The sequence below is a fragment of the Argopecten irradians genome, chromosome 10 (assembly GCF_041381155.1).
Source record: "Argopecten irradians isolate NY chromosome 10, Ai_NY, whole genome shotgun sequence".
NCBI lineage: Eukaryota > Metazoa > Mollusca > Bivalvia > Pectinida > Pectinidae > Argopecten > Argopecten irradians.
The window spans coordinates 7,902,863-7,928,121 of record NC_091143.1 but is presented as its reverse complement, the minus strand read 5'-3'; the positions used below and the strand labels follow the sequence as shown (position 1 = coordinate 7,928,121).

General features: G+C 32.9%; 1 protein-coding gene across 1 annotated transcript; it reads right to left on the bottom strand.

The window, feature by feature from the left end:
- Positions 1-605: 605 nt before the first annotated feature.
- LOC138333022 (myotubularin-related protein 10-like) lies at positions 606-23,055 on the bottom strand. Its single transcript, XM_069281120.1, has 15 exons — positions 22,918-23,055; positions 20,117-20,182; positions 16,866-16,929; positions 15,325-15,464; positions 14,687-14,765; positions 14,191-14,270; positions 13,915-13,971; positions 13,316-13,403; positions 12,369-12,489; positions 8,050-8,137; positions 6,741-6,826; positions 6,044-6,174; positions 5,445-5,594; positions 4,051-4,226; positions 606-3,769 (listed from the first exon to the last, which is right to left on the bottom strand). The coding sequence occupies exons 1-15, from the start codon at positions 22,969-22,971 to the stop codon at positions 2,945-2,947; spliced, it is 2,205 nt and encodes a 734-aa protein (XP_069137221.1). The 5' UTR covers positions 22,972-23,055; the 3' UTR covers positions 606-2,944.
- Positions 23,056-25,259: the final 2,204 nt, after the last annotated feature.

Sequence of the window (25,259 nt, the reverse complement as noted above, 5' to 3'; positions counted from 1 at the left end):
TCAGATTTCTGTTTGTCAGAATTTCTGGTTGAAATATTCCTCACATTTTAACTCTGTAATACATTATTAAAGGGACTATCGGGCTACTAAATTTCCTCGAAATCACCATGAACACAGTAACAACTGGGTTGATAGAGTATATAAAGTGAGTGCTGAATGGACAGGACCAATGAAAATCCTCGTAATATTGTTTTACAGGATTTTTGAGTTGTTTCAACCTGACATATCATGATTTAGCTCTATATTCAAGTCTTAAGAGAAAGTGAATTTCTAAATTTTAACATCAATATTTTACAATGGACACACTTCTACATCAATCTACGTCTAATAATTCAGCCTTCAGTCTGCTAGAAAGCACTCATTTCAGCTCCAGGAAAGTAAAAGCAAGTACAGAAAACATTTCTAAAACTAAAGTTATAACTCAACAAATGAAAATAAGTCACCTACATGACCTTTGTGGTTTGGTGGTTTTGCCATCTGTGTACATAAGCATCAACCCTCTACATATCATCTCTAAAATCCTCAGCTATACAATCTTCATTTAACCAGTTTACCTTTCCAGGACGAGTTCCTTGTTAAACATAGACGAGTTCCTTGTTAAAACTAAATAATTCATTTCTGAAATCATTCTCATTAACAAGTATTCAGCCAAGGGTCAGTTTTCACGACCACTGGTTCAACATTTTAATAATGGAGTTCTATAGTCTATATTTTGGTAACTCAAATTGAGAATTTTCTTCAAATAGCAATGAAAAAAAAAGCTAAATTGTGTTGGTTTTTTTTGCTGTAAAAACATATCGCATTTCAAAGTCATGACAACGTTAGACATTTGTTGATAACATGTGAAACCCCCCACCTTGTAATTTATAAATCATGATCGATGCAAGGCTTACTACACAATGTTGAGAAAACTAACATTAAAGTTTTGACCCTGGACAAACCATGGCCGGTGGATATGGTTGATTGATCCCGACACAGAAATAAGGGATGGCAGTAACAAAATGAACATCACATCTAAACACTTCTGCTACTGAAACATTCTTATTTATACACAATGTCATTATTTTTATTAAAATGCCTTAAAATCAAAAATAAAAGAAAAAAACAAGTGTTAACAAATTGAAGAACAATAAACAACAATAGCACCAGAAATGTGAAGTCAATTAGTCAATCAATGACCCCAATGATTTACATCAAAATTAAAATTAGTGTACATTTTCACTTTTCTCATGCATTGACTCCCACTGAAGATTGTCACAAATATCAATAAAAATGGTGTTTTTTTTTAAAATAATTATGATATACAAAATGTACCAGCATACAGATTTTTTTCCCTATTAAAACCTTATTTTTCTTGTCTAATCTACAATATAATGAAATCTGTTGTGAGTTTCAAATAATTTTGAACTAAATGCATATATGTATCTTTACAATCAAATTGTATTCTATGCCAAAAATACACCCCTGCTAATATATAATTGTAGAATTATCCATTCATTTAGTTGAATCGATTCACAAATCGATAGGGGTTCACTTAATACTTGAACAAAATATCTATATTCAGGCAATCTTTTAATAATAATAAAAAATAAATAAAAATATTCTGCCTTTCAAAATTAAGCATGTTCATGACTTAAGCATATTTTTAATATATACAATTGTAATTGACAATTAGCATCTGACGCATCAGTGACCATGCAAAATCATACAAGTGACCCAGTCAACCATGACCATGAGTGATTCAGTTGCCATATTACTCAAATAAATTCAATATACATTTGGTTATCATAACATGGTTTCCTAAATCATGACTTAAACTAGTTTGCCTTATATAATTAGTAGCTTCAATTCCCCTACGTCAAACAATACATAATCATGATTACCAGGTATGTAGGTCTAAGCTTTGCTATTAGCATGTAAACTGATAATTACCAGGTATGTTTATGTCTATACATAATTATTGTAACTACAAACCATGGTCATGTAGCTAGGTTGATACTGTTTTAATATAAAAGCATGATTATGTTGGTCTATGAATCGCCGTCACGTCATTTGCATCAGTTGGATCTTCCTTAATTAATAAACATCAGACATTATGGGTTAATTAGAAAGATCTTTTAATATCTATTAAAACTTCACTTTATTGATCCTTATAAAAATAAACAAGGTTACTTTGGAAAATAACACCTTATAAACATGTGTATAAAAAGAAATATCTTTACTTGAGGATAATTCTAGCATTTAGCAAAGAATCAGGAATAGAGTGACCAACTAAACACTCAAAAAAACAACTGTCAGCATTTATATCAGGATCTCAGTCTCATTTTGGAATGGAATTGACACAAATGTTTAATTTCAGCATTCCTTCTCACTAAATCAAACTCTTGTTTTAAAAGAAGCTATAATATATCTCCATGCACTGTAACCAGAGAAGAGATAAAATAAATGTATTTAGCTTTAAAGAAAAAGTTGATCATCATTAGTCAGCATCTAAAATATTTTACTTTTATCCTTTTTAGATATTACAAAATCATCTTTAGTAAATTTCTCTGTATGTTCACATTTCTTATCTTCAATAAAATGTATCATTTTATTATTAATTAATTCTCAACTAGTGGCAATTGGCAGAAATGATTATTTAAAAGACTTTAAAATAAATTTGGCAGTTAATCATGCATGACACATCATCAAGTTAAAATTTAATATCAAAATAATGTAATATGACCAAGGATTTATTTTGAAATAAATGTTAAAATGCAAGGAATGCTGTCAGAGGAATATCGCTAATTACTTGTAAAAAAATGTGGAAAGAGCTTTTCAAACAGTTTGTGAATAAAAAAATTCCTGTGATATAACAAACTTTCTGATCATAGCTGACAATGCCATTTTTACTATTGTAGATTATACACTACATTACAAGTTCAAACAGCAAAGTGATAGACATTTAGTCCTCTGAATTCCTATAGTCATAATCAATGGCACTGTTTTCTAGATACGCACTGATCGGAGTCAACAACAGTTGTTGGTCCTCTTTGGACGGACCAGGAGAAAACGGAAATGAGGAGGACAGAACTGTGTTTGTGAGAAACTCTGATGATGCTGGCATGTCCATATCAACACTGAATATCAGGTCACTTTGGGGTCTCTTTGACACAACCGCACGTCGCTTGGAATTCATTTGTAGAAGTTCAATCTGATGTTGTAGATGTATGATCTCCTCGACAATGAGGCACTGTTGGAGATAGAGGGAGGGGTTACCTCCCCCTATGATTTGTGCTGGAGCCTGCCAGCGAACGTAACATTGAGTCCAGAGCTTGATCAAAGGGGCTGAATACTCAGGCAGAATCACATTCATGTCCTCATCCTCAGTATCATCCGAGTACATATTGTTCAACTTGTAGGCATACAACTCGTTACGATCCATCTTCCGACAACTAGACAACACTTTGCGTTTAGATTCTTTAATTGCCCTTTTCAAGTTTACATTGCACTTCATGAGGTATAGCGGATTGTTAAATAACTGTTGATCACTGGTGTTGAATTGCCGTGACCAATCCCAAACAGGAGGTAGACGAAACTTGCGCAGACTACGACCATCACCTGTGAAGCGTGACTGCTGGTAGATTGAATCAAACAGGAATGTCTCAAACAGACCACAACTGGCACAGTCCCAGAGTGTCGTCAGATACGTCTCCGACACCCCAAAGGCTGAGGGAAACTGTTGTAGAATTTGCCACACACAATCCAGAAACAATAGGAAGAGTGGCACCTAAGGGAGGTAAATCAAAGTGATTGTTATATCATACAAATGGTATTTTCATATTCGATCATGACAAGTAAAACAAAAAGAAATTTAAACTTTAAAATATATGGTAATTTCAACAATTATTTTCCTGTATCAATTTTCCAAGAAAAGTCTTGCAAAAATACAAAATACAAAGACTTTAATTTCAGGAAATATCATGGAGAAAGTGATAATATTCTTATACATTATTGTATTTTTCCACAAAAAAAGAAATCTTAAAACACTGTGAATGCTGATTAGATTACCTCTTCGCTTCCGCCATCTTTAATCACCAGGCCTCCATTACGCTGGAAGGGGTAACCCATGGCGACCCATTCTCTCTGGATCAGGGCCTGTAGGCCGACCTGTGTACGACACTTGGGATTTAGCATCACCTGGACCAGGCTTGATACCAGACACGTATAATGTCGCCCGTCATTCTCTGAAAAAAGATTGCATAAAACAGGGCTAGAAAATGTAAGCTAGCTATAAAATTTAAAGCTCCTTACTAAGTGAAATTTGTTTGTGTGTTGTTTTTTTAAGTAAGAGCAACAAGTTTTACCTTGAAACATTCATAATGTATTACCAGTTTATTAATAAGTTGATTTTAACATTCATTTATTTTGACAACTGTGATCTTAGCAGAATAATAAACCTTAAAGTTTATACAATGTACTAAACATCAAATGTAGAACAGTGTGATCAAAGTCATCTGAATTAATTTCCAGTAACTAATTAACAATGACACCAAACAGTCTTGTCCTTAGTACACTAATACTCAACCTAAAAGTAATCTCACAGTGATCATTTATAAAAAGTTTGATCAAATTATTTATTATATGACTGGTGTTTTTGCTGTATTTAGATAGGCTGATACGATTCTCAGAAGTATTAATCAACTGCGATATCAACCCCAAAATCTGCAGCGAAAAGCATGCAAGGTTACTGGACTCAAGATACCTCTTGCAAGTCCAGTAACCTGTGTCAAAAATAGATGGAGGGAAACTCCCTTTAGATGTGATGTCTTAATCATTTTTGATGCGAGTCGTACCCAGTTTCCTAATTCAATGACGTCGGGATAATCTATTGTGACATCATTATTTTAGACGGCAACATATATGGTTGGAAGGCAGCATATTTACTGCAATCAACGGTGATCAACTGCAAACTTCAATTTATGGAAAAGATTCCAGAATGCCAGACAAGCAGTTGATGCAGTGTTAAATATTCTGGTTCTACTAGTCTGAAACATTAGCAAGAAGCATTTGGATATTTACTTTATTTTTAATGGATAAACTACTTTTGTAAAAAAAGAACATTTGCAAATATCATCCTGTTAATTGTAGTAAAGTCTTTTTGATCAGCCGGGTTATCAACCCTCGAAAATGATACAAGCCACGACATCCGGCCTCGAGATATATCACTAACCGGGGTTGATAACTCCACCGTATCCACCTGAAAATAGGTCGTAATTTTACAGTGTAAGATAGTACGTTAACAGTGAATTTCTGTACAGAATAGTATATTAACAGTGAGCGGAACAAGACGGACAGGACGACTATAAGACAAGCGGGGGCAACACTATATATCCTCATAGTTTTCTCTACAGTTGATAATGAGTAACACTCATACATAGAACACAAATATTATTTGCCCCTACCTTTGATGATGACTGTACGTTTTTTGTTATGAAGGGTGTCCGCCACTTCCCTAGAACACTGTAAACAGTATCGGACCTGATGTAACCACTCCGTGTCATCAAGCCTTGACATCCAGCTCGCATCCTGGACCAGGAAATCTTTCTTTGTTTCTGAAGATAGAACAAATCAAATCTTAATCTCTTTTTATTATACCTTTGCATAAATCATTGCCATCAAATCATAAATTTAGTCTTTGTTACAGTGACCATGAAATTGAAAGTTTGAATAAGTCATGAAACTTGATGGGCAGAAAGATATTTAACAAAATATCACAAAATTATATATTTAACAATATGTTACAAAATTATATATAGAAAAGTAATGTTTTAAAGCTCTGTAATATCAAAATTAAAAAGGAAACACTGTTAGTAATTATATTCATTTGGATGATGTTTTTGTCATTTTTTTTCCCCATGATGTTTTTGATAATAAACAAGATCATAATGTTTTCATTTAATATGTAAATATTTAATATATGCCTTGCAAGTGAAAATTGTAAAAATGGTTGACCTGCAAATTAATTAAACATAGCCAGCTAAATGGTATATTTAATACTTACCGATAAGGCACAACTCTTTGAACTTTTCAAAACTTTGCTGGACATCCCTAATTGTCGGACAATGTTCCTGAAGATTAAACACAACTGGTTTCCCCAGATGTTGGTCCGCCATCTGAATAGCACTCTTCATCCTGATAAACAAGGGTCATAACTTAATACAAAATGTAACAGAAACAAAAATTCTGAAATAATTACGAATGTCTACTAAACATTCAGCTATGATGTAATACAAACAGAACAATGGAAAATAATTGTACATTTTAGACATTTATACTACAATGACTGCATCATAAAGCTAGGGCTTGAAACCCAACATTAAGAATTTAAATTGTAAAGGAAATAAATTATAGTCAATATGACATGTTGAAGTCTTACTTATTACAGTTACTCTATTTATAATAAGTGGGCAGTGGTGCATCACGTTATTTTTTATGGTTACACAGTTAGTAATCATTATATATTAAGTGTTAGCATTTCAATCTGTAGTAAAAATCCTGAACAACCTACCATATTGATGATGGTGCAGGTTTTCTGAAAATTCTGAGACTTAGACAAAGACTTCAATAACAGGATGGAAGAATGTATAGCAGAACTGAACCAGATTCAGATTGACAATGTGTAGCGGTAGAGCTCTGGTCAAAAGGTCCTATTACATACCAGTACACCTGGTATCTATATATATAAATTATGTACTTACACATCCTCATATTTTGTTTCAGCATCAGGGATTAGATCAGCAGACCGCACCAGACTTGCCCCGTTCTTATGAGTGTAGCACCAACACTATGACAGGAAACATGATACAATGTAATTACAAATAAATGTATGTTTTGCTTTTCTCAAGATCAATGTCAGTAGGTGTACTATTGATGTGGGATATAATCATACGACAAAATAAACAGTTAGTTTGGATCAATCAGATTGAATTTTTTCACTATTGGGTATAAAAACAACTCTAGATATCAAAGAAACACAATTTATCAAAGCATGACAATTTATTGACTCATGCCCTATCCGGGCCTCGAACTCACGATCTACGGCACCCAATCGCCTAGTCAAACATAGCTGTGCCTTAAAAACAATTATTTGCACATAATTCAATCCAATCTAGGCCTGCAGTGACAACATTTCAGACTGTTTACTGGATTGAAACACTTCTACATACACCAACATTGCCTTCATTGCTGAATGTGAAAAGTCACATTTTTTACCTTCCTATGCTATAACAAATATTCCAGGCCGGATCTTTCTTTATCCTATGTATGTAATAACTATGTTTATAGATTTTTATGGGTATGAGGAAATGTCATTTCTGTATGTTTCAGATTTTTATGGGTATGAGGAAGTATGTGTTTCCGATGATCTATAGATTGTAAAATAGGAAATTAGGTATACTTCTAATTAGTTATGATGAATTTCATGGTTAATTTGCCTTGTCTTTCAATTATATAATTTTGAGGCTCATAACCTACCATATATCCAAAATTGTCTTCCCATGTCTGCTTTTCTATTTTTTACTTTTACTTAAAATTAATATATATTTATATATAGGGGTCATTAGAAGTAATATCAACAGGATTTTCCAGATGACATGGGATCCTAACAACGTAAGTCTGTAGGATACGAATTACTTCAAATGGTAAATATGGGACAAAGAAGTAATTCCAATCGTGTGGAAAAACAAAATTGTCAAATTTTCAGGTTTATAGCGTTCTACCGAACATCATGGCTACATTTTGGTAGATCCGGCCTTCAGCTGCTTATGCCAAATGGTTAATTACGCTCTATTGTGCTGCTTAATATCTGTCTACTTTTATTCACTATTACTGTTCGTATCATATTATGTATTTGTGTTTGTTTTTGTGTCTTGATAAAGGGGCAGATCACCTCAAAAATTTCACAATTTTTTTTGTCCACATGGTTGGAATTACTTCTTTGTCCCATATATATATATATATATATATATATAAAGACTGCTTTAGCATAGAAGGTTATAAGGTACACACCGGTAGCCGTCCCTCAACGTAATGTCCAGACGTCTTCATCAAATCTGTGTTAAACAGAGCTGCAGGAACCACGATCAGCTTGGGTAAACTACAACAATAACGTGATGGAAAATATAGGGAAAATGTCTACTGAAAGTTTACATATCAAAATGTATAAAATAGCATGGGCAGATTAGATAGGAAGTAAGAATATAATTAATACTGTTAAAATACTCAAAGTTCATAGTGGACAGAATAGCAGAATACTTCAAGATCATATTAGATAAAGTACACAAATGTTAAAATACTCGGTGGTTGGATAAGACAGAAAAATAGAATACTGAAAGATTATATACACAGGATATCAGGATCTTCAGGTAAATTTATACAGCATATTGTTGTCAGGTTAGGATGGATATACATTTTACTGAAGGGTTTAAATTGGGAAAGTTCTGATTACACATATACAGAATAAAGTTATAATTAGACCAACAAGGACATAGTCATTCAGATCCCTGCCAATGGAGATATCAAAGCTGAAGTAAGTTTGATTGTGGAGACTTATGTGTATGAAAAAAACCAGGAAAAAGGAAGTTGAGCTAAAGAAAGATGGTGTATAATTCAAGTAGAGCGGGGCTGTAATTGTTGAATCAGGTATACAGCCTTGACATTTATATATTAGACTATATACACAAAGATGGGTGGAGATTGCAAAGTAACATTTACCATTTACCATGATATTTTCAGCAATGTTTCCATGATAACGGAAAAAGTGCAAAAAATGAAAGCCTAAAAAATAGCAAAAGGTACAACTAGACCATAAAAAGAATGTGTCTATGAAGATTCGTGGAAATATCTCTGCTGGTTTTAGAGTTATGCTCCGGAAATGAACCTGCTACAAAAGTATGATATTTTCAGTAATGTTTCTATAATTACAGAAAAAAGCATGAAAAGTGAAAACCTAAAAATAGCAAAAAGCACTACTAGACCATAAAGAACAATGTCTCTATGAAGTTTCATGGAAATATCTCTACTGGTTTTAGAGTTGTGCTCCGGAAACGATTCTTACGCAAAAATCTGCCATTTTCAGCAATGTTTCCATGGTTACAGAAAAAAGTACAAAAAGGTGAAAACCTTAAAATAGCAAAAGGCACTACTAGACCATAAGACTAATGTGCCTATGGAGTTCTGTTCATATATCTCAACCGGTTTTCCAGTTATGCTGTGGAAACGAACCTGGTACAAAAATATGATATTTTCAGCAATGTTTCCATGGTTACGGTAAAAGTGCAAAAAATGAAAACCTAAAAATAGCAAAAGGCACTACTAGACCATAAGAACAATGTCTCTATGAAGTTTCATGGAAATATCTCTGCTGGTTTTAGATTTGTGCTCGGAAACGATTCTTGCACAAAAATCTGCCATTTTCAGCAATGTTTCCATGGTTACAGAAAAAAGTACAAAAAGTGAAAACCTTAAAATAGCAAAAGGCACTACTAGACCATAAGACCAATGTGTCTATGAAGTTTCGTGGAAATATCTCTTCTGGTTTTAGAGTTATGTTCCGGAAACGAACCTGGTACAAAATATGATATTTTCAGCAATGTTTCCATGGTAACGGAAAAAATGCAGACAATGAAAACCTAAAAATAGCAAAAGGCACTACTAGACCATAAGACCAATGTGTGTATGAAGTTTCGTGGAAATATTTCTACTGGTTTTAGAGTTATGCTCCGGAAACCATTCGTACGGATGGACGGACGGACGGACGGAACCCATTCGTATATCCCCCGCCCAACGGGGGGATAATAAAAAAAAACAATATTGTAGTACAATATAAATTTGCTACACTGACCTGATGGATATGTCAAAGTTCTTGTTGACATCAGATACCCTCCACTTGGTACATCTACACATGTTAAGTTCTATCTCCCAATCACAGACATCCTCGTACAGTGGAGTCTCACACTCATACTCTGTAACAGATATAGTCTTTATTTCTGTCACCTCAAATATCCAACTTTCCAAATACATAACCTTTGTATTACCTGATATCCAATGATTTAATTTAAATAAGCTTTATTTATTTTACATTGATTGTGAAACAAGCTATACAACTTATGCAAATCACTTTCAATGGCCAGATTTAAGCACCCGAGGGGTCTTAGAGTGGGAGGAAACCAGAATGCCTGAAGAAAACTCACAGCATGTGACCCCCCTAACCTTTTTACATCTGGGACTGGCTATTGGCTAACAATTTAACCACTACACCACCTGATCATTCAACAACTTAATTTGCCAATATAATAAGTGATTTAAGTATGTTTTAAGTGGATTATAACTTTAATCCATGAGAATATACAACTTAATTAATTATCAAAGTTTTTAAAGATTTTTCTTATTAATTTTCCTTTAGAAACAGATAACTGGTAAAATCACCGATAAAATGCTGCATATTTTTATCATATATAAAATTCCATAACCTAATACTGTGCAGTTCATTCATAGAATAATTACATACCGGTAAATGCTTTTACACTGTTAATGAATAAAATGTTATAATTTTTATTATTGAAAACCTTGCGCATACTATACTGAGCTATGAGATGTAGATGACAGATTTCCTAATTAAAGATCAAGTACACTATGATATAACACGGTAAGTGCTTGTTCAATAAGTTTACTTCCTGTTCCCCCATCCTTCCTTGTTAGTCCTCATGGTTTTACCTTGTAGATACAACAACCAAATCATATGTTTAATTTAGTCTTAAGTATATCTGCTGACTCTCAATAAAATTCTACGTACCTTGCTTTGGTGAATTCTTTCCGTAGTCAAATGCAAATAGAAGGTTGGATTTGGATGGATAAGCATGATGAATCACAGCATTCAGTAACTGTAACACAGAAAAAAGTTATCACACCAAATAATTATACTGAACAGTAAACTGTGCATGAAAACCAGTTAGTAACCTAGCCTCCAAAACTCAACTTTAAATTGATGACTAGCTTAGCTGCACAAAAATCTGCCATTTTCAGCAATGTTTCCATGGTTACAGAAAAAAGTAACTCTTACCTTCTTGTTTTGGGTCTTTTGCAAAAAGTGAAAACCTTAAAATAGCAAAAGGCACTACTAGACCATAAGACCTATGTGTCTATGAAGTTTCGTGGAAATATCTCTTCTGGTTTTAGAGTTATGTTCCGGAAACGAACCTGGTACAAAATATGATATTTTCAGCAATGTTTCCATGGTTACAGAAAAAATGCAGACAATGAAAACCTAAAAATAGCAAAAGGCACTACTAGACCATAAAAAGAATGTGTCTATGAAGTTTCGTGGAAATAACTCTGCTGGTTTTAGAGTTATGCTCCGGATATGAACCTGCTACAAAAATATGATATTTTCAGTAATGTTTCTATGGTTACAGAAAAAAGCACGAAAAGTGAAAACCTAAAAATAGCAAAAAGCACTACTAGACCATAAGAACAATGTATCTATGAAGTTTCATGGAAATATCTCTGCTGGTTTTAGAGTTGTGCTCCGGAAACGATTCTTACGCAAAAATCTGCCATTTTCAGCAATGTTTCCATGGTTACAGAAAAAAGTACAAAAGGTGAAAACCTTAAAATAGCAAAAGGCACTACTAGACCATAAGACTAATGTGCCTATGGAGTTCCGTTCATATATCTCAACCGGTTTTCCAGTTATGCTGCGGAAACGAACCTGGTACAAAAATATGATATTTTCAGCAATGTTTCCATGGTTACGGTAAAAGTGCAAAAAATGAAAACCTAAAAATAGCAAAAGGCACTACTAGACCATAAGAACAATGTGTCTATGAAGTTCCATGGAAATATCTCTGCTGGTTTTAGATTTGTGCTCCGGAAACGATTCTTGCACAAAAATCTGCCATTTTCAGCAATGTTTCCATGGTTACAGAAAAAAGTACAAAAAGTGAAAACCTTAAAATAGCAAAAGGCACTACTAGACCATAAGACCTATGTGTCTATGAAGTTTCGTGGAAATATCTCTTCTGGTTTTAGAGTTATGTTCCGGAAACGAACCTGGTACAAAATATGATATTTTCAGCAATGTTTCCATGGTTACGGAAAAAATGCAGACAATGAAAACCTAAAAATAGCAAAAGGCACTACTAGACCATAAGACCAATGTGTGTATGAAGTTTCGTGGAAATATTTCTACTGGTTTTAGAGTTATGCTCCGGAAACCATTCGTACGGATGGACGGACGGACGGACGGAACCCATTCGTATATCCCCCGCCCAACGGGGGGATAATAAAAAAAACAATATTGTAGTACAATATAAATTTGCTACACTGACCTGATGGATATGTCAAAGTTCTTGTTGACATCAGATACCCTCCACTTGGTACATCTACACATGTTAAGTTCTATCTCCCAATCACAGACATCCTCGTACAGTGGAGTCTCACACTCATACTCTGTAACAGATATAGTCTTTATTTCTGTCACCTCAAATATCCAACTTTCCAAATACATAACCTTTGTATTACCTGATATCCAATGATTTAATTTAAATAAGCTTTATTTATTTTACATTGATTGTGAAACAAGCTATATAACTTATGCAAATCACTTTCAATGGCCCAGATTTAAGCACCCGAGGGGTCTTAGAGTGGGAGGAAACCAGAATGCCTGAAGAAAACCCACAGCATGTGACCCCTAACCTTTTTACATCTGGGACTGGCTATTGGCTAACAATTTAACCACTACACCACCTGATCATTCAACAACTTAATTTGCCAATATAATAAGTGATTTAAGTATGTTTTAAGTGGATTATAACTTTAATCCATGAGAATATACAACTTAATTAATTATCAAAGTTTTTAAAGATTTTTCTTATTAATTTTCCTTTAGAAACAGATAACTGGTAAAATCACCGATAAAATGCTGCATATTTTATCATATATAAAATTCCATAACCTAATACTGTGCAGTTCATTCATAGAATAGTTACATACCGGTAAATGCTTTTACACTGTTAATGAATAAAATGTTATAATTTTTATTATTGAAAACCTGCGCATGCTATACTGAGCTATGAGATGTAGATGACAGATTTCCTAATTAAAGATCAAGTACACTATGATATAACACGGTAAGTGCTTGTTCAATAAGTTTACTTCCTGTTCCCCCATCCTTCCTTGTTAGTCCTCTTGTTTTACCTTGTAGATACAACAACCAAATCATATGTTTAATTTAGTCTTAAGTATATCTGCTGACTCTCAATAAAATTCTACGTACCTTGCTTTGGTGAATTCTTTCCGTAGTCAAATGCAAATAGAAGGTTGGATTTGGATGGATAAGCATGATGAATCACAGCATTCAGTAACTGTAACACAGAAAAAAAGTTATCACACCAAATAATTATACTGAACATTAAACTGTGCATGAAAACCAGTTAGTAACCTAGCCTCCAAAACTCAACTTTAAATTGATGACTAGCTAGCTATATATATAGTAAGATACATTTGTATCATACCTATTCTCAACACATAAGATTGTACAACAAAATCTGTCTATTGACCAAGACACGATTAAAGATGTGTCTGTTGTTCTGAAACTCTCATATTAAGCAGTTTGATGATCTTTATTAATTTCATAAAGAATTTGTTTTCATAATGACAACCAGGTAATTGCATGATTTTAGTTGTCCAAAACCACAGAACCTCTTGAGTACATAATGTTTATCCTCAAAACAACATCTTTTCTTATGATTTTCCATACTGCAAAATAATTTCAGTATAAAAGTATTTCTGATTTGGTACTCGCATTGGTGTGAATCCTATCTATGGATTTATTTAAAGGTGTAGGACTAAACTGAAGTCTACTGCTACTCTTACCTTCTTGTTTTGGTCTTTGGGCGAAAATTTAAATCCAAATGTATGGACTCTGAAGTCCTAAAAAGATGGGAGAAAAACATAAATATTTTTTTCTGTTTTTACCACTTCCTAATGATGACTTATTGCAGCAAACACAAACTTATAACTTTAGCTTTCATGATTTTCTTTTTAATAACTCAGCAAATCAATAATTTAAATCGGTTTTAAATTGGAGAGTTATATTAGTATAAAACATACATTTTGTATACAGTCTTTTTCTCTCACTTAATCAATTACCTTGCAATGAAGTTCCAGATATTTTGTGATGTTTGAAACTGTTGTTCCTGGTGGTAGCTTCCTCCTCTTACCGGACACAACTGAAACATCAAGATGAACCACATAGGATATGTTGCAAGCTATAGTATGTACATGTCTGGGTATTTTTAAATTTTGAAGGTTTTAGATAAGATATTGACAAAGAATGAAGGCAAATGTTGAAAAAATAAGCATTATTGGCATGATTTTTAAGCATTTAAGTAATAAAGTAACTGCTCTGATCATGAACAGTCAATATCCCTTTTTTAACAAAATCTAACTTTTCTTTCAGAACACCTCTAACCTAAGGTAGCTTGCTAGTCATAAATAATGTACACAGCAAAAGTTTCCTAGCCTAAATTTTAGGTCAAGGCATGTCTGATCTGAAATTTTTTCACCAGAAATTCATGTGAAATTCTGCTGAATTTCAGGTTAGGAAATGTTACCTGTGTATATCTTTAAGTGTGTGATGGCTTACCCTGGTATATAGTATCAATGTTAGTGAGAGGAATATCTGTATCCCTGATCAGTTTGTTTCTCTGTCTCTTAGCTGAAGGCTGCAGAATAACAATATCATTATAATTATAATCTAATGAAGGCTTCAGAATCACAACATCATAATTATTATCAACTGAAGGCGTAGAATAACAACACCATTATAATTATCTACTTTTCATTATCAACTGAAGAATAACAACACCATTATAATTATCTACTTTTCATCTACAATCTGAAAATCCACAGATTAAGCTTACTTTTTTGGTATTAACTTCACACTGCACAAAGATTCCTAAATACCAATCATTCGTATTTCAAGACCAAATATTTTCTAGTTTTTAACTACAATATAGCCGGTTATTTACATGGATCACAATTTCCACGATTTCATCTAAAGATAAGAAAATATTTTTTTTGTAATTTAGATTTCAGGGTATCAATGATTCACCACTTCTCAATATTTTGCTGATCAAATTATCACAGTTATAACAATAATCCACAAAAATACCATCCCTGTGATAATAACCGCCAATACAATTAATGACTAGATAGTAAGATACAACTATTAAGAATTTTTTTTCTACAACTTTTACTGATCACTGATCAGTTATAACTCACCCCTTCATACGACGATCGATCAGCCGTCAAGAAGCAGACTTTGTAGTTTGTGACAAACAACTTTCCTGATATGCCTTTTTTCTTTTCTGTAAAAGGTGTAAAACTCAGGACACTATCAGCCTCTGCAACTAGGCGTTCACCTGTCAATCAATCCATTTAATGATGTAATACAACAATATACCAGTGTCACCACTTAATTAATCAAATTAATAACACACATAGTATTAAGTACATACATGCTGTATATCGTCAGAGATTTTATTCTCTTGCATACATCATATAATCCTCATCATTTTAATTGTAGATTTTGAGTTTAAAATGTATAATTATTTCATAATCTTTAGAATCTGAGAAGCATATTAAATATACATATCAACATATAGTTTGAATGTTAAGTTTTTCCCAATACGACAAAATATCATTAGCTTCATTGCAATAATTACCAATTATGGGGGGTATGAATGGCAACTGGACAATGGCAAACTTAAAGTTTGAATGTTAAGTTTTTCCCAATACGACAAAATATCATTAGCTTCATTGCAATAATTACCAATTATGGGGGGTATGAATGGCAACTGGACAATGGCAAACTTAAAGAAACATTTTAGTGTTTGTTGAATTTGCTGCTGTCCAGATGGCATTCATCCTTCTATAATTGTCAACTGATCTGAATGCAGTTCAAATTTATTATTTGATAACAATTCTATAGTAAAGTTTTGCATCTCTATTGAATATATTTATGAGTCTATTATCGTCAAACTGCTGGAATAGCTATATTCCTGGATCACTTGCACAACATGTGACATCACAATGACAATGACATCAAAATAAGCAGATGGCAGTTCATGGACTGATAAATGTCACCTATGTTTGGTAACTGGTTACATAGGTGGGCTGCAGTGCAAATGTAACAATTCTACAAGAGATCCCACAGGGATCTTGGCGCCCACCAAAGAATGATCTATGTTTGACAATGGAAAGAGGGATCTTTTCCCTGCTTTTCAAACTTTTTCAAACATACAACATACGAAATTTAAGACAGGTTGCTTCATTACATTCTTAGAAACAGTGGTGAAATCAAAGATGGCCAACCGGTCAGCCATCTTGTTGACGGATCAATCCAAAAATGCAATATGCAAAACTAGGGTCCTAGGGGAATCTACATATGAAATTTGAGAAAGATCCCTCCTGTACTTCCTGTGAAATAGCGGTTTACAAACTTTAACTATCAAAATCTAACATGGCCGTCAGTCCGCCATCTAGTTGACTGATCAGTCCAAAAATGCAATATGCACAATTAAGATCCTAGGGGAATTTACATATGAAATTTGAGAAAGATCCCTTCAGTACTTTCTGAGAAATAGCAGTAACAAGAATTGTTAATGGACGGATGGACCACGGACAAAAGGCGATTTGAGTAGCCCACAATTCTTGTTAACGGTTGGATGGACCACGGACGAAAGGCGATTTGAGTAGCCCACAATCTGATGATGGTGGGCTAAAAATGAACACTAATTTGGAAGTCTGCATCAATTCATTACCTGGCAACATGTGAGGGGCGAGATCATTTTGAAAAAATGCTGACGCCCGCTTGTCAACTTCATCCTGTCAAAAACATCAAAGTACAATAACGTGTTAAATCTGTCATCACAGCTACTACATAATTATAAGGTGCTTTTGATATCGTTATATTGATATAAACTAATCATCACACAAGTAACCATATCTAAAGTTCAAAATATCAAAAGTGTAAATCATCTATGTATGTATTCATCAAGTGACTATAATCAATGATGTATACTCTAGTTATCAGGTATTTCCCTATTTTCTTCTGGAAAACGGTTATAAACCGCCAATGAGGAATCCTCTTTATAATGAACTATACTTATAACACTTCTGGAAAACAATTATAAACCGCCAATGAGGAATCCTCTTTATAATGAACTATACTTATAACACTTCTGGAAAACGGTTATAAACCGCCAATGAGGAATAATCCTCTTTATAATGAACTATACTTATAACACTTCTGGAAAACGGTTATAAACCGCCAATGAGGAATAATCCTCTTTATAATGAACTATACTTATAACACTTCTGGAAAACGGTTATAAACCGCCAATGAGGAATCCTCTTTATAATGAACTATACTTATAACACTTCTGGAAAACGGTTATAAACCGCCAATGAGGAATCCTCTTTATAATGAACTATACTTACAACAAAGTCATTTGGATGGTCCTCAGATCGAGGTTCATTATAACTGTGTTTTACATACATACATACATATATAATGTAGTACTCATGTCTATATATAGATCAAAACTGTGTCAAGTGTATTTGTAAACTATGACATAATTGTCTAGTTAGCATATTAATTCCTGTTATTGAATGCTTTCTGTTAGTCAGGGGTTATTACTAAGCACCTTCCCATGATCCCCTTTGCTCATATTGAAATAGATGGCTATATGACATCTTTGACTCTTATAGCTTTTATGAGGTTTAATGCATGTTTTCTGGTTGCCAAAGCAGATATTAAAATAATTAAGATCTGTGGTGAAGGTAGCTGATAAAAGGGACACAACATTAACTTGTTTAACAACTATAGATTCTCATTTCATTCATAAAACTTACACTATAACAGGTTCAAATGTGATATGACATAATGTAGAACATTTTTTTTAATACTGATCAGTATAAGGTTTAGGGGACCTGTGGTAAACTGGTAGCTTCCCCCTATACAAACCAAAATGTAGAACTTCCTTATATAAACCATGAGGAAAATCTTTATAAACCGCCAATGAGGAATCCTCTTTATAATGAGGAATCCTCTTTATAATGAACTATACTTACAACAAAGTCATTTGGATGGTCCTCAGATCGAGGTTCATTATAACTGTGTTTTACATACATACATACATATATAATGTAGTACTCATGTCTATATATAGATCAAAACTGTGTCAAGTGTATTTGTAAACTATGACATAATTGTCTAGTTAGCATATTAATTCCTGTTATTGAATGCTTTCTGTTAGTCAGGGGTTATTACTAAGCACCTTCCCATGATCCCCTTTGCTCATATTGAAATAGATGGCTATATGACATCTTTGACTCTTATAGCTTTTATGAGGTTTAATGCATGTTTTCTGGTTGCCAAAGCAGATATTAAAATAATTAAGATCTGTGGATGAAGGTAGCTGATAAAAGGGACACAACATTAACTTGTTTAACAACTATAGATTCTCATTTCATTCATAAAACTTACACTATAACAGGTTCAAATGTGATATGACATAATGTAGAACATTTTTTTAATACTGATCAGTATAAGGTTTAGGGGAACTGTGTAAACTGTAGCTTCCTATACAAACCAAATAATTATATATAATAGAACGTTCTGTATATGGATGGTATCAGATGTTGTTGATATCACAAGGTATATATGTACCAACTTGTAATTCACTTGTCAAGTCTATAGCATCCAAACATTTGACAACCTACATGTTTATCGCTATCAGAGCATCCAGTAGATCCTAGAGAGTATGTATTTGACCCCCAAAAATCAGATTTGTCTGTTGAGTTTGAAGCACATGTCTGTTTGTCATATGTTTTGACTTTTCAGATTTCTGAGAAATTGTGATTTGACTTCTGATATTGGTAAAAGTCAAGGGTGCCCTGGCTATTGATATCCTAGATCATGATGTACTAATTTAAACCATAAAACAGTGACTTATTCTTTTTTTGAATTTAATACAAATTTTCTAAGAATCACACTTCCTTGTAGAAAAGCTCTTAGAGTAACTAGCAAGGACAAGGATATAGGTGATGGAAATCTTGAGGTATCAATGTGTGCTCTAGTATCTAGCATTATCTACTAATTTATCTAGCCCAGCCGTTAGGCTTCAATGATTTCATGAATCATATTTGTAACCAACATTTTTCTACTTCTGTTGATAAAAAAACATGTTTGTGAAGGCAGCGTCTGTTTGCTCTTCAAATAACATATTTTCAGTTGATTCAGACAAGAAAGTTTAATTCCTTTGATGTATAGCTTTAGACCTAATAATTGTACATTTAATTATGTAATCTGGTATATGCTGATTCGTAATGTCTCTGTGTTTCTGTTGAATATTGATATACTTGTCTTTTTTAGTTTAACGTATACATACCATCCTCATTTACTTGAACATGTTAGTACGTAACTTTCCCAGCATACTTTAGATGTACTGGCCAAATACTAATTACGGACCGCTTTGTAAGTTATTATTTCTTGATTTGTAAGAAAATGTTATTTAATCAATATCAATGGAAATGAATTTGAAGGAGATGACAGTAACTAAATGATTAAGAATGACTAAATTGAGATCTCTATTCATCAACAGGCGCCATGCATAATGAAATTGGTTTCTTTACATATCAATAATAATCTTCATTACATATAAAATAAATATTTTCTATACATAATAATCGATATTAACTTACGTCATTTTCCTCCTCCTCTTCATCAATTAAATAAGACTTGAAGGTCTGTATCAGTGAGTTGCCATGGATACAGTGAGTCGGGATGAAAGCACATTGAAAAGCAAGGAGTGAAACAGACATTAATACCGTAAAGCAGTGTTAAACATGTTTATAGCTCAACCTTGGAATCTACTTGTCATATCAGTTCTAAACCTTGGCCTTTATTTTAAGATGTTTTTTGTTGTTGGCGTGGATGGCCATATTGAACCTGTTTTGTTGGCTACAAACATGAAGATAACAAGGTTGGACTATAACTACCATATTGTACCTGTGGTAAGTCCACTCGTCGGAGACTATAGCTAGTCCTCCGAAAGTTCACTTCCGCACGACTACTCTGGAATTATAATACACTCCCTGTATTAGCAGCATTTAAAAAGATCCTCATTTAATTGAGAAATCAGGGAGGGGTCTGGCAACACTGCACATAAAGAGAAAGATAAATAGATGTTTGCAGGAGGAGGGGGATGAATTTCTTGGATTATGTGTTGAGACCTACGTATATACATTGCTAGCAGATCTACCAGTGCTGACAGTGTTTCAGTTAGCTATATAGCATTTCCAGATCAATGAACACAACAGTCTAGTGTCTAGACCGGCCAACACTTAAACAGTCTCTAGTATTATAAGAACTATAATATTTTCAACATAATTTTGGTCACTAAAATAAGACATGTTTGATTCTAAGTTTCAAGCCAAGGGGAGATAATCTAGTATTGATTCAGAAGAGAAATTCTTATTTTAGGATCTGTTGGCCAGTCTAGAAATAGCATTACTGAGTCTCTTCCTACTGCAGAGCTATATATTCTCTTCAAATAATGGTTTCATTTATTGAATATGTGAATTGTAATATAACTTTTTGCGATAACATTAATTTATATATTTTTCATAAAATTATGTAATGTCATTACTAAATAATAACAGATTTTTAACTAACTATCAATTCATTAAAAAAAAACAGGTACCTCTCCATAATGAAAAAAGAGCTATGGATGAGGGAACTAGCTCAACAAGAGGTTCATGTATGTAATATACGTACTTCAGTTGTAGTGAAAGCACTTAACTTTTATACTATTAAATACTATTTTTATACTTATTAAGGAATTCAGGGGACACAACTCTAGCACAACTTGCATTGTACCACAGTATAATATATGATACATTACTTGATTAAATTGACATTTCATCAAATAAGTTCAGTACTTGATAACCAATATCGCAACAAAATAGTGCTAAATATGTAATAGTATACATGTATACCATTATAGATATTCTTTGTAACAATATATTTGCAAATGAAATGTTGACTGATCGTCATGATGAAGTACTAATTTAGCCTCATGTACATGTAGATCTGTATACAATAAAATAATTATGTACTAGTACTATCTTATTTGATTCTCTCATTTTTTTTTAATTAAAATGAAAAAAATGCAGTACAAGATTTTTCATATATCTAAGTTTAATTTTTTGCATATACTTTAGACTTATACTGTACATGCAATCAATACACAAATTGTATATATTTGTCTACTCTATATCATAGATGACACTTATGTGACTATTTTATCAAAGATATCACATTTTACAACAGGAAATATTTCCTAAGATCTTGTATCAATACATGTATATTTATACGTGTTAAGTATTACTGTAAGCTACATGTACATATCTTAACCAAACCAATTATTTGTTTTCAGATGTGATGCAAGAAGATATCATATGGTTAAGTATCTTCTGTTTGCCCATTCTATATAAATTCAGTCACTTTCAGTATTTCAATTTGTTGAACATGTTTTAAACAATTAAATTACAGTAAACACTACTGGGAGCCAACTAGTAGTCGTGATTGTGTGCATATTCTACCATGCATCCAGATTTCCGAATGTCTGGAGCTGTTGACAAATACTTCATGATGGTGTTGTTCTGTTTATGTGGAAATAATGTGTTTCGTGAGATGCAAAAAAAAAAAAAATTTTCCTAAATCATGACTACTGTTTCTTCATGACTACTGGTAGGGTCCCGTTTATAGTTTAATACAAATCTTCATAAATAGCCAGACAAATGTAATTATTATCAAAAATTATTATCCGACCCGTTTATATCAGTACACGTTGTATTGAAATTTCCTATATTGTAATCACAGCATAACAGTTACATCTAAGCTTATGATATGAGTAAGGACATGGGATGGGAGACCAATGCATTTGTCCTTCCAAAAAGATCCTGGGCTAAGCTTACTGCAAACAGGGATCGATCTAGCTCTGATTTAATCACTGCCTTTTATGGGTAGTTTCCGTTCAAGGAAAGAATTTCCCTCTAGCCTAAAATTTCCCTACAGATTTAAAAAAAAACCAACCCATTTTTAGCAAATAAATAACCGTTTTCTAATCTAACACAATTTCCCCTGTGATTTCTTTTTCGTCACTTTTTTTTTAGACTTTTATGTGCAAATTTCTTCATATTCATCATACTGCTATTGCATAGTTTATGCAGAAAACTATGCAGAAACATAAGTTAGTAGATTCTATATAGATATGTTTCTGGTTTATGATAAACTCAAAATATTCATTATTGAGCTTAAAATCTTGCTTTAAAAAATCTAAAAATAAAATTAGATGTTTTGCAGTACTTTTTAGTCGAATTGAATAAATTTTGGGCCAAAATAAAAAGAGTCAAATTCCCAAATATTTCGTCAACTTTTCCCCTTTTTGAAAAAGGATAGGTAGTTTCCCCCCAAACCTAGATTGATCCCTGGCAAAGTAGTAGGCCTACGTGTTTTAGGTTTAGCAGTATAGAGGAGATAATGTATAACGCTAGGACTACTAATGTATACTGTAGGTATCCCACAGGGTCATACAGATCGCAAATCTAGATTATATCACATTTATTTCCGGTCTTCAGATGGGATACGTAGTACACTGGTGATACACACTGGTATATATGGTCTAACGTTAGATCTATTTTAGAAGTAGAAAAGAGGGCGGGTCTGTTGTGATATAACCAAATCATGTAAAATATCTCCCTATCACCTGCATGTATATAAAGACAAAAAGAAAGAAGAAAGTTTACCTCTTTCCCTCGCTCCACCTCATTTCTACTGATGTAGGAGATAAAGCCAGACATCTTCACTGAAAGGCGGCTGTTACCTCGCAATACATCCTGGAAGTTGTCATTTTCTTTACTTCCTGTTGTCCTTTTGAAACAAGGGAAACAACTCTGGAATAAAGGGGGAGGATATAGCGATTACCTCCCCTACGCCAATAGGTACCAATGATATATATATATTTTTTTTTCATTATTTATCAAAGTGCCTTTTTTGATCTCAAAAAGAAAATTATTTCAGCATTAGTTGTCATATTTTTGACATGGCCTCATTGGGTATGCTAGGCTAGTATTTCCAGTGCACAGGACATAATTATGGACCCACCAGAGACCTTTTTAGACGTTTTAGGGGTCTAGAAAAAAAAATCGGTAAAATCATACTCTACATTTATAGTACCCTAACGCTAGTACTATACATGTACATGTGGAGTGTAGTCTAATTACTACACATATCTTGTAATACATGTAGGTTCCAAAGTGTGATAACTTTTTTAGACTGGTTAGTATCAAATATACCAATCAATTAATTATGCAAACGTTTGCTATGAAATTGACTCAAAATCTAAAAACATTATATTATAACTTTGGGAAAACTTTTTATGCTTTTAAAAAACCATTACAAAAATGATTACATAGGTATAAATAATAGTATAATTCAACATATGACTGCACAAGATTAAATGTCCATTAAATCTCGATACTTAAAGTACAATTTAAGCCTTTATTCCATATAAACACACCAGGGGTACAGTTCAGCTTATCTCGAATGGACATCCGTTACAATTTATGTATATATATATATATTATAAAAATTATAATAATTTCATATTCCCCTTCGTTGATTTTACTTTCTGCCCAGGATACATAAACTGTAGTTCGGGTTCAGAATATAATAGGTATGGATTTACGGCATAGTAGCGTCAGGTTTTCTGCTACCACAAACTATTAGTATAATCGAGAAAGAAATCGTGAGACGATTGTACAATGATAGTTAATCATTTTTTAAAAGAATCAAGAATGTTCTTTGATGACTGAAATGGAAGCTTTATCAACGATGGAATTATGTCATAAATGTGGGTTTCTGTACACGGACCCTTTGACACATTTAGTTCTACAATGTTCATTTACCTATGAGTTGAGAGACCAACTTTGGTGTTGCATGATTAATATCAGTGATATATTGTTTAGTGTATGTTTACACTCGCTTACAGATGTACAGATGTTTCATATATTGATTGGAGGGAATGTTTCCTTCACTATTTAATTAGTGAAAAAGAACTGAATGATTTCAGAATAAAATCTGTTGTCTATGTGTACAAGATGTGTAAATTATATTATGCTTAATCATGTATTAACTGAAAAAAGAGGAGTTGATATATTTTTAAAGTATAACACTTTGATGTGAATTACATGCTGTGTCCTAAAATTATAGAATAGATGTGCGAGCCCGTAACGCCTCGCTAGTACTTGTAGGGCTCTGCCCACCCCTACTGTTAGTTGTTTGATTTTGTTATAAATTTCATATAACAAAAGAATAATGGGTAATGAATAATAATTAAGAAAATAAAAAACATCGGGTTGCACACTTTGTTATGCCATCCTATATTTAACGTATGAATAAATATTTATAAGATATTTTGTATATACTTATACTTGTACTTATATTATTGAACAAATAACTATTTATTAATGTAATGTTTACTTTGTATAACTCTTATATTTAAAAATGCTTTGTATATTTGTGTTTATTATTCATGCTTTTGCAATCTTCAAATTTGGAGGCAATAAAGAGAATAAACAGAATAATGGTTCTGTATGTATAATCGAGAAAGAAATCGTGAGACGATTGTACAATGATAGTTAATCATTTTTTAAAGATGCTCCACCGCCGACAGAGCATAAATGATATTCATCATTTGAACAATAATTGGTGTTTAATCGTGTATATATATGTCTAATTAACACAAAAAATAATATAAAATAATTAATTTCGCTATTGGTGCATACGCAATTAGTACTTCATTCATATAGGATATAGTGACACGGAATTTTTTCGGGATGCAATTAATTGTTTTTCATATTTTTAACTTAAAGTAAAATTAGAAGCTCAAACTTTTCAATGGCTGTAATGGTGTAAAGTAAGTAACTTTTGCAACTGAAGTAAAATACTAAATCGTCTGCTCCTGTTTTTGATAGCGAAAAAATACCATTTGTCAGCGGTGGAGCATCTTTAAAAGAATCAAGAGTGTTTTTTTGATGACTGAAATGGAAGCTTTATCATCTTTTGGTACATATAGAGATCAAAGCAT